Source organism: Olea europaea, chromosome 1 (genome assembly GCF_002742605.1).
Source record: "Olea europaea var. sylvestris chromosome 1, O_europaea_v1, whole genome shotgun sequence".
NCBI classification, from domain to species: Eukaryota; Viridiplantae; Streptophyta; class Magnoliopsida; order Lamiales; family Oleaceae; genus Olea; species Olea europaea.
In genome coordinates this window covers 24,816,581-24,828,571 of record NC_036237.1, presented here as the reverse complement: position 1 = coordinate 24,828,571, position 11,991 = coordinate 24,816,581, and the positions used below count along the sequence as shown (strand labels likewise).

The 11,991-nt window shown below is 34.8% G+C and overlaps 1 protein-coding gene across 1 annotated transcript; it reads right to left on the bottom strand.

The window, feature by feature from the left end:
* Positions 1-2,337: 2,337 nt before the first annotated feature.
* On the bottom strand, positions 2,338-5,297 carry LOC111398260 (receptor-like protein kinase FERONIA). The gene has a single exon (XM_023025189.1). It carries the CDS (start codon positions 5,002-5,004, stop codon positions 2,626-2,628), a length of 2,379 nt encoding a protein of 792 aa, XP_022880957.1. The 5' UTR covers positions 5,005-5,297; the 3' UTR covers positions 2,338-2,625.
* Positions 5,298-11,991: the final 6,694 nt, after the last annotated feature.

The window sequence follows — 11,991 nt, the reverse complement described above, 5'->3', positions numbered from 1 at the left end:
GTTGCTCAATTTATCTTACAAAACGACGTTCTGATTTTCTTTCTATTTATCGTTCTTTTAGAGAACTTATTAGAACTCAACATTCTTCTGTAATTAAGTGCTTTAAATTTGATTTAGGTGGAGAGTATACTTCTATAGATTTCTCTAAATTCCTTACTCTTGATGGCACAATTTATCAAACCCCATATAATAATACCCCACAACTAAATGGCATCGCTAAAAGAAAGTATACACACATTGTAAAAATTGTTCGTTCCCTTCTTTTGTCTGCCAAAGTTTTCTAGTAAATTTTGAAGAGAAGCAGTTATCACTGTTATTTCTTTAATTAATAAGATTCTATCTTCCAACACTTCAGGCTTATCAACCTTTAAAACATTGTTTGGGCATCCTCTTGATTACTCCTCATTAAGAGTCTTTGGCTGTACTTGTATTGTTCTTCGTCCTGAGTCAAACGTAGTAAGTTGACGTCTCGCTCTACTATATGAGGTTTCATGGTTTATGGGCAAGGCCAAAAGGTTATCTTTGCTTTGATCCCATTACTCAAAAATTTATGTTTCTTGTCATGTAGTATTTCTTGAGCACATTCTATTCTTTTTTATTTCTGATAATATTCATAATGTGATTAAAACTAATCTCATTCATATTGATCCATTCTCTGATAATATTAACAGACCATTTTTTCTATATCTCATGTACTGTTGATTCTTTATGTACTACATGTACACATGCGCCAACTCATGATACCCCTTTTCCTATTGCCTCCCAAGCACCGCCTGAGATCGTCAATCCAGCTCCTGTTTCCTTCCTTCCTCGATATCCTTATAATATACGTAAGTCCACTTAGTTGCCTAATTTTGCTTATTCTTGCTATTCTGAATCATTTTACCGCTTTTAACTTCCATTTACAAGCTATCTGAACCCTCATCCTATAAAGACACTATTCTGGATCCTCTTTGGCAACATGATATGGCTAATGGACTCTCTACTCTACACAAAATAAAAACTTGGGACTTGGTTGTATTACCTCCAAGTAAACATACTATTGATTCTCGTTGAGTTTATAAGATTAAAACTAAATCTAACAGTTTAGTTAAACGTTACAAGGCTAGATTGGTTGTTAAGGATTTTAATTAGCTATATGGTTTGGATTATGAGGAGACTTTTGCTCATGTTGCCAAGATGACCACTGTTCATACACTTATTGTAGTTACATCCGTTCGTCAATGAAGTCTCTCCCAGTTGAATGTCAAAAATGCATTTTTGAGTGGAAATCTTCAAGAGAGTTTATGTAGTTTCTCTTCCTGATCTTTCTCACACTCTTGGATGTATTTGCAAGCTCAAGAAGTCATTTTATGGTCTCAAACAAGCACCTCATGCTTGGTTTGAGAAAATTTCCACTATTTTTGCTTCTCTTGGTTTTACATCCAATCGTCATGACTCTGCCTTATTCTTTAGATGCACTTTACCTTCCTGCATTCTACTTTTATTGTTTGTTGACGAAATGATTATTACTAGTGATGATGTTGTTGGGATTGCTGATTTGAAATCAGAATTGGCTAGTCATTTTAAAATGAAGGACTTATGTGCATTATTTTATTTTTTGGGATCGAAATTACTTCTTCTCCTAGAGATTATTTTCTCTCTCAATCCAAGTATACTATGGATGTTATTAAACGTGCTCATCTTGCTGATACTAAAACTGTTGATACTCATCTTGAGTCCTACGCTCGTTATTCACCATCTGACATGTACTTTTGACAGATCCCACTTTGTATCGCACCATTGTAGGATGTTTGGTTTATCTCACTGTCACACGTCCCAATATTGTTTATGTTATTCATATTGTTAGTCAGTTTGTTTCAACTCTTACTATAGTTCACTGGGCAGCTGTTGTTCTTATTTTGCACTATCTTCATAGTACTTGCTTTCAAAGTCTTTCATTTCCTTCAACCTCTTTGTAGAACTTTGTGCCTACTCTGATGCTAATTAGGCCCGTAACCCCACTGATCGTAATTTCATTACTGATTTTTATATATTTTTGGGTGATATCCCTATTTTTTTGAAAGAGTAAAAAATATACCGTTATTTCTCGTTTTTCTAATGAGGCAGAGTATTGTGCTATGGGTTTTACCATTCCCTATTTTTTTTGAAAGAGTAAAAAACATATTGTTGTTTCTCGTTTTTCTAATAAGGCAGAGTATCGTGCTTTGGCTTTCACCACCGTCGAGATTGTAAGGCATAGGTGTTCCTTCATCCTCTCCAACCCCTATTTATTGTGATAATAAAAGTGTTATTAAAATATCTCACAACTTTGTGTTCCATGAGCGTACGAAACATAGAGAGAGAGAGAGAGAGAGAGAGAGATGAAATGAAACTGCTCTTATTTTTACTTACTGAGGTTGAACTGGGTTGCTGAAAAGTCATTTGAAATCACTTCTAATGATCAGTATTGTTCGTGGCCGTTTCAATGCCTGATATTGAGAAGCGGACCGATTCTCTTTTCTTGGATGGTTTTGCCCTATTCCAGATTGCATCCCACGGCCTCAACCATGATAGCTTATAAACATTGGTTTTTCTCCTATCCACAGGTGTGTTTCTACCTGAAGGCCAAACATTCTGAACCGGTTAACTTTTGGTTCTTTCTTCCGAAGAAGGTGAGATATTCTGCTCATCTACAGACGAGATTTCTTGAACCCCAGTACTAATGAATTTGATAGTTTCCCTTGTACAAGGCTGGACACCATCAGAAGTAGTCATCGTTGAAACAGAAGACTTCGAGCTCTCCTGTTGCTTCAAAGCAAACTCAAGTTGTACCACAACTTGAGCCATTGTAGGCCGTTTCTTTGGTTCATTGTGCAAGCATTTTTTAGCAACTTCCAAAAATGTCTTCAGGCAATCAGGTGATATTTGTCCCCTTAGACTTGGAGCGGCAATCTGATCAATGTTTCCCTTACTGATGCAATCTCGAGCCCACATAATGAGACTGTGCTTATCCTCGGTAACTGTTGGATACACTGCTGGTCTTCCACACAATACTTCCAGCAACACAACACCAAAGGCATATGTATCACTCTTCCTTGTCAGTTTACGTGTTCTGAAATAATCCGGGTCAAAATATCCAAATGTACCTTTAACGTTTGTGCTAACATAGCTTTGTATGTAACTTTTAATTTGCGGTTTGGCCAACCCAAAATCTGAAATCTTAGCCTCCAAATTTTCATCCAGCAGGATGTTAGAAGCCTTTATGTCACGGTGTATGATTCCACGATTGGTGCCAGAATGAAGGTAGTCTAGTCCTCGCGCAACCCCAATGCAGATCCTTAGGCGTTGCTTCCAAGAGAGAGAATAATGATAATCACTCTCACCACGAAGTCCAAAGAGATGGTCAGCTAACGTGCCACATGGAATATACTCATAGAGAAGGATCATTTCTTGGTGCTCATTGCAGTAGCCGACTAAAGAAACAAGATTATTGTGTTGGAGCTTTGAAAGTGTTGCAATCTCTGTCCAAAACTCATGTTCTTCTTGCTTGGAGTTGGACTTTAACCTCTTAATGGCCACCAGCTGTTGCCCATTTTCAATGAATGCTTTGTAGACATTACCAAATCCACCCTTTCCAATAACTAGTGTATCACTGAAGTTATCTGTGGCTGACTGGATCTCAGCAAGGGAATAATGACAGAGTCCTCCCGTCGAGATTGATGGCTTGTTTCTGTCCTCAATAGTGTTGGCTTCCCAGATTTGCCGCAACCTAAAAGCAATGATGTTGACTAGAGTGATTATAATTACTGCACCAGTTACTACTGTGTTTCTGCGACAAAAAATTGACAATAATATTCGTACAGTCACGGATGATGAAGCTTGCGTAGGAGGCGAGGGGTACAGAGAGGCAAGACTATTGTACAGGTTGCTCAACTTGCATATTTCCAATCCTTTAAGGGGTCCATCTATCAATTCACTCTTCAACCGCAGGGAAATTGTTAGATCACGCCTAGCCTCCTCTTTATGTCCTTTAATCATCACTATATAGTCTCTGTACCAAAGGATGTCATTGTCGCCCCTCTCTTTTATTATATCAACATTAGTTTCGACAATCATGTCATTTATGAGGACACTGTACGCCATGTTGCCATTCTCTGCCATACTCAGTCCTTTCCCGAAGAAATGGAGCCTGACCAAGTATCCAAATCCGACATCCACAGATGTTTTCCAGGTGAAAGTGTTGATCTTGTTTTTCTTTTTATTTGAAACTGTCTCCCGCATCCTATATTTATAAGAACTATCTACTGATGTGGGATCCCATATTATATTTAATCGCTCCACGATTTCAAGTGCCGTGCTTTTGTCAATATAGATTCGAGATTTTTGGCCAACCACTTGGGCCCCAAGACCACCACCATGAAAGTAATAAAGGTCAGATGGCAAGGATATTACCTCAATTCCATTAATAAAAGCATATGTTTTATGTGACTGGCTATGTTCGGGAGAAAAAGTTATAGTCAACAGTTGATTTTTGTCTATATTGATGCAGTATTCCTTCACAAAAGATTTTACACTGAGTGCATCAGCAGTTATTGAAGCACTAAAGTTACTAAGGAGAGTGAAAGGCCCAACTTCAACTGTGAAAAAATCTCGAGACTTCTTAAATTGCTGGTATAAAGACAGACTAAAGTGAAGGCGAATAAGTTTGAGACCTGGGCTTACTCGAAAAGTATAAGAGAATTGTGATTGAGAGACTCGTGCTGTTTTGTAAGGGACAGGATCAACCAAAGCCAAATTATGGATGGTGCTTGAGCTGGAGGATGAGCCCTTTATTTGTGGTGGGGAAGTCGATATATCTCCGATCCATTCCCGGCCATTGAAAGCCGTTGAAATGCCAGTGGAACCACAGTTAATTGCTACATCCCCATTGAGGTAGTAACCTGCAGAATGCTCTGTAAAGGTGAAAAGAAGATGAAGAATGAAAAAGAACAGATTGACCATTGAAACTGGATGCAGATACATGTGATTTTATATTTTGGTGTAAACAAGAGAGGATGCTAGCAGTTAATAGTCTATGCAAGAGACTTCTGTACAATAAGATTTGTCAAAGTCAATCGGTTCCGCACAATTGCCTTGTAACTTCATCCGCTTGGGAGCTAGTTTATGCAAAGTCACAAGAAAATGACAAAAATAAAATAAAGCAAGCTACAAATCAAGACTTTTTCTATGCCCGGAGTAATTTAAGTTCAACTTTGCTGGCTTTCACGGGGCCTGTACAAACCAGACACATTACAAGGGGGTGGGTAATTTTTTTTTTTTTTAAATAATCCCCCACCCCCTCACACAGCATGTGAGGGGATCTGTAAGGCCTGTACATTAGGCTTCATTTAAGTTTATAAATACTATTAAATTTTTTTTTTTTAAATGTGGGCCGTCAATGCAACTTACTTTTGTGAATATTGTCAAGAAGTTTATTTTTGTGATCGCAGACATCAATTTCTAACTTCATTGAGAGATTTTATGATCAAATGAAGGGAATTTTTTATTATTATTATTTTTTCAATTATTCCATTGCTGGAAATATTTACCTAAAAAGGCAGTTTAGTGCAGTCTATAAATTGCAACTGTAAATTGGAATCTCCTCATTTATCATGTGTCCTTTTATCTGTCTTTGTAGGTCATCTTTTTTCTTACCTGGGAACTTTAGCCCCTGTTTGATCCCCATTACCTGAAAGTAAAAATGGGGGAAATCGTATTTTTTTAGAAAAATGAATGTTAAAAAAGAAGGAAAAATTTTCAATTTACATGTAATATTATTTTATGGAAGATTGTGTAATTGAAAATAAGAAGAAAAATAAAATGTAATGGAACGAAAATTAATGGGAAACGGGGACTTAATTATTTTCAAATTTATTCAATGGGTCAACTAACCAATGTAATATATCCATTTTTAACAACCCATTATCAATAACCGATTAAAAATTACAAATATTTCATAATCATGTTGGAGGCAATTATATCTATTCTGGCTATAAAAACACATATCTGCTTTTGAAAAAAATTATTTCAAAAATGAAATTACCATTTTCATATTCTGTACTTTTTCATACTCAGAAACCATTTGTGATTGCTACATAAGTGGTTTGTTTGATCAATCTATCGTACAATAATTGTCCACAGAGGTTGAGGCAGTTAATGGCAGGCAATTTCGTTTTAGGATATCGTGTTGTCACGAGATTCAATCAATCGATAAGTTCTACTTTCTGCATTTTATAGTTCTGTAATTTACTATAACTGATTATTTTCCAACAATATCAATGTGGATTGATTGATAATTACCTTCCCTCAAAGCTGAAATTTGTGATTTATAGCGTACGTGATTGTTAATCAGGAATTTTCTTTGTGCTCTGACACTTTGGAGAATGTTTATAATTATTAAATATAATTTTTTCTACCAATTTAAACAGATATCAATGTAGTAAGATGTATAAACTTATTTTTAAGTTTGGGCAATACAGGAATTCTTGGCATTGATCAAAACGGTAAACACTAGAGCGCTAATTCTCTAAATACTGGGTCTACCCGACTGTATAATTCTTCTAGCTATAATTAACAAAGAAATGGTGGCCATTCAAGGTCAGGAAAAAAAAAATATATATATATATATATATATGTGTGTGTGTGTGTGTGTGTGTGTGTGTGTGTGTGTGTGTGTTCTTAGGCTAAAAACATATGCATTTTAAATTATAGTTATGCTGATCGTATGGTGATATTTTGAATCCAATTTGAAGCTTTTTTTTTATCTTTATGAAACTGTATTTCAAGGTAACATTTGTGCCACGGAAAACTATACATTTAGTTAAATTGTATATTGCCTATAATGATATAGTCCATTATAGATAAGAGCAATGTGTAATAGAGAAGACAACATACATCTGGATAGTATTCTTTGGCATGGCATAGCTTTGTACGTGATGTTACTAATTTCAAAATAAATTCTGCTAGCATAATTAGTGTAATAATAATATTATATATATTATTTAGTTTCTTTATTTTGTAAGTTTTCTTGTAGTATATAAGCATATGCTGTTTCATTATTTACTCTAATTTTGGTGCCTCATAAAAATCTTTTGTTCTTCTCCTTCCCTTTGTTCTTCTTTTTGTGTTTGATTTGTTAGCACTATGCTGATTTATATTATAAGAGTATTAGGGCTCAAATTTGTGTGCCGAAATCTATCTCTTCATTTTTTTCATTCTCAAACAACCCGTGCAATTGAAAACAAAACAAAACAAAACCCTAATGTTTTTTTAAGCAGCCACTGAAAATATACAATATCTATCAAACCCGACTTTCGTTCGAAGAATGGTGACCATATACGGGTACATGGTGACGAGACGAATCATTCTAACCGAAATGTGTAGTACCACGCACAATATTCTGGCGGCTTGTGAATGGGGGTGATGGAAGAAGAGGTGGCGTTCATGTGTTTTATGAGATAGCTTCAAAGAGGTAGTTTCTTCTTTGGTAAGTTTCTGACCGTTTGGTAGTATTCGTTTGGTTGTATGTGTATTGTGCAATATATTCCAATTGTAGTTCATGGCAATATGTTGGTTGCCTTAGGATTGGGTGGTTTTTTAAAATTGTAGTTGCTTAATTGTTGACTTTATGATGGCAATTGAAGGGATGATTCACTTCAATCCGTTAGTGTCAAATTAAATGGTAAGAATTATTTGAATTAGAGTACTTTGATGAGGAATTTTCTTAAGGAAAAAGATTATGATGTTGTATTAGTGAAACTAAATTATTGTGAAACCCAAGAACACTGCTGAGAAGTATATGGTAGAGTTAGACAGTTAAGAGTCAAACAATGTAAAAATTCTTACTTAGATTCATAATTCTGCTTAGCAATCCATTGGTACACAATTGGTGAAGTATGAAATAACAAAGGAAATTTGAGATCATTTTTCAGAAGTTATATACTAAGTCAAATTTCACAAAGTGGTATCAGGTGGAGAATGACATACGGGCTTTACAACAGAACTCGAATTTTACATTGCTATGAATTCAATCTGGAATGAGTTAGCTCTTACAGAATCAGCATGGCTAAAAACATGAGAGGAATATATTACTTATAGAGAGGAGTAGCAGTTGGTTCAATTTTTTATGGCACTTTGCAATAACTTTGAGGGACTTTAAGGCTTTATTTTAAATCGCACTCTACTTTCTTCAGTTGATTCCATGGTTAGTGAAATTGTGGATGAGTTTCAAATCTCTGCTAGGAGGAGTATATCTTTCTTCATCTAGCACTTTAGTATTGGTTGTACCCTTTCGATCATCCATACAGAGTCAAAATAAAGGTTATGTGCAAGTTGCTAATGATGAGTGTAACTTTTGCAAACAAAAGGGACATTGAAAGTCTCAATGTCTTGAGCTATTGAAAAAATAGCCGTCACAATAACAATCCTATGGTCCTAATATTAACATAGTTGATACTATGCCACTTGATGACTCTTCTATACTTGGAACATCACCTTCCTCCAATCTCATGTTGACTAATTTAGCAGAGTAGTTTCAAAAGTTTTTAGCCATACAGCTACATGCTATGTCAACCTCTACTCATATATGTTTGTCATCTCAGGGTCCCTCAGGTATTTCTTCCTTACGGATCGTTGATTTGGGTGCTTCCAAACACATGTCATCTAACTGAAAATTCTTTAATGACTTACACCTTCTAACTCATTTATATCTGTTATGATTTTTGGTAACATATCATTGCCTTTAGTAAATGTTGATTTTGTTCACACACATAATTTATTGTTTTCATATGTCTATTGTGTTTCAACTCTTACTTTGGATCTTATTTTTGTTGATTAGTTGCGTGATTCTGGATACTTAGTTTTCTTTTACTGCTTGTCATGTACAGAATCCTCAATCTCAGAAGTTGATAGGGATAGGAGGTAGAGAAAGAGGGTTCTATGTTCTCGACAGTATGAGACCATCACATATTGTAGTCTTTGGCGTTGATTTATGATCTTTTTATTTGAATTTCTTTTATGTTTTCGCTAGTCGTTTAAAATTTTTAGTTTTTAAAGGTCAATTGGGAGATTTGCAAATTCATGATATTTTTTATTGTATTGTTTACAAATTAGTTAAATTTTCTGCTATACCTTTTATCGAAGGATTTCTAATCCCATTGTACCATTTGTTCTTGTTCATTCTGAAGTGTGGGAACCTGCTCCTATTACTATAAAAGGAAGGTCTATATATTATGTATCTTTTATCAATGATTATAGTCATTGTTGCTCAATTTATCTTACAAAACGACGTTCTGATTTTCTTTCTATTTATCGTTCTTTTAGAGAACTTATTAGAACTCAACATTCTTCTGTAATTAAGTGCTTTAAATTTGATTTAGGTGGAGAGTATACTTCTATAGATTTCTCTAAATTCCTTACTCTTGATGGCACAATTTATCAAACCCCATATAATAATACCCCACAACTAAATGGCATCGCTAAAAGAAAGTATACACACATTGTAAAAATTGTTCGTTCCCTTCTTTTGTCTGCCAAAGTTTTCTAGTAAATTTTGAAGAGAAGCAGTTATCACTGTTATTTCTTTAATTAATAAGATTCTATCTTCCAACACTTCAGGCTTATCAACCTTTAAAACATTGTTTGGGCATCCTCTTGATTACTCCTCATTAAGAGTCTTTGGCTGTACTTGTATTGTTCTTCGTCCTGAGTCAAACGTAGTAAGTTGACGTCTCGCTCTACTATATGAGGTTTCATGGTTTATGGGCAAGGCCAAAAGGTTATCTTTGCTTTGATCCCATTACTCAAAAATTTATGTTTCTTGTCATGTAGTATTTCTTGAGCACATTCTATTCTTTTTTATTTCTGATAATATTCATAATGTGATTAAAACTAATCTCATTCATATTGATCCATTCTCTGATAATATTAACAGACCATTTTTTCTATATCTCATGTACTGTTGATTCTTTATGTACTACATGTACACATGCGCCAACTCATGATACCCCTTTTCCTATTGCCTCCCAAGCACCGCCTGAGATCGTCAATCCAGCTCCTGTTTCCTTCCTTCCTCGATATCCTTATAATATACGTAAGTCCACTTAGTTGCCTAATTTTGCTTATTCTTGCTATTCTGAATCATTTTACCGCTTTTAACTTCCATTTACAAGCTATCTGAACCCTCATCCTATAAAGACACTATTCTGGATCCTCTTTGGCAACATGATATGGCTAATGGACTCTCTACTCTACACAAAATAAAAACTTGGGACTTGGTTGTATTACCTCCAAGTAAACATACTATTGATTCTCGTTGAGTTTATAAGATTAAAACTAAATCTAACAGTTTAGTTAAACGTTACAAGGCTAGATTGGTTGTTAAGGATTTTAATTAGCTATATGGTTTGGATTATGAGGAGACTTTTGCTCATGTTGCCAAGATGACCACTGTTCATACACTTATTGTAGTTACATCCGTTCGTCAATGAAGTCTCTCCCAGTTGAATGTCAAAAATGCATTTTTGAGTGGAAATCTTCAAGAGAGTTTATGTAGTTTCTCTTCCTGATCTTTCTCACACTCTTGGATGTATTTGCAAGCTCAAGAAGTCATTTTATGGTCTCAAACAAGCACCTCATGCTTGGTTTGAGAAAATTTCCACTATTTTTGCTTCTCTTGGTTTTACATCCAATCGTCATGACTCTGCCTTATTCTTTAGATGCACTTTACCTTCCTGCATTCTACTTTTATTGTTTGTTGACGAAATGATTATTACTAGTGATGATGTTGTTGGGATTGCTGATTTGAAATCAGAATTGGCTAGTCATTTTAAAATGAAGGACTTATGTGCATTATTTTATTTTTTGGGATCGAAATTACTTCTTCTCCTAGAGATTATTTTCTCTCTCAATCCAAGTATACTATGGATGTTATTAAACGTGTTCATCTTGCTGATACTAAAACTGTTGATACTCATCTTGACTCCTACGCTCGTTATTCACCATCTGACATGTACTTTTGACAGATCCCACTTTGTATCACACCATTGTAGGATGTTTGGTTTATCTCACTGTCACACGTCCCAATATTGTTTATGTTATTCATATTGTTAGTCAGTTTGTTTCAACTCTTACTATAGTTCACTGGGCAGCTGTTGTTCTTATTTTGCACTATCTTCATAGTACTTGCTTTCAAAGTCTTTCATTTCCTTCAACCTCTTTGTAGAACTTTGTGCCTACTCTGATGCTAATTAGGCCCGTAACCCCACTGATCGTAATTTCATTACTGATTTTTATATATTTTTGGGTGATATCCCTATTTTTTTGAAAGAGTAAAAAATATACTGTTATTTCTCGTTTTTCTAATGAGGCAGAGTATTGTGCTATGGGTTTTACCATTCCCTATTTTTTTTGAAAGAGTAAAAAACATATTGTTGTTTCTCGTTTTTCTAATAAGGCAGAGTATCGTGCTTTGGCTTTCACCACCGTCGAGATTGTAAGGCATAGGTGTTCCTTCATCCTCTCCAACCCCTATTTATTGTGATAATAAAAGTGTTATTAAAATATCTCACAACTTTGTGTTCCATGAGCGTACGAAACATATTGAGATTGACTATCATCTGATTTGCAATCATCTGCAGACTGTCACTATTTTCCTACCCGTTGTTTCTTCATCATTTCAGCTTGTTGAATTCTTTATAAAGTCTCATCTAGTTCATCGTTTTCACTTCTTGCTTAACAAACTCTCACTGTTTCTTGTTGAAATATCGTGAATTTGAGGAGAAATGTTAGTGTAATTAGTATAATAATAATATTACACAATATTAATATTAGTTACACTATTTAGTTTCCTTATTTTGTAGGTTTTCTTGCAGTATATAAACTTAAGTTCCATTATTTACCCTAATTTTGGCTGCTCATAAAAATTCTTTTGTTCTTTTATTTTTTATTTTTTTTGTTTTTCTTCTCTTCATA

Bases quoted from the DNA above. Each gene is read 5' to 3' on its own strand.
- LOC111398260 (XM_023025189.1), bottom strand. From the start codon at position 5,004: ATGTATCTGCATCCAGTTTCAATGGTCAATCTGTTCTTTTTCATTCTT.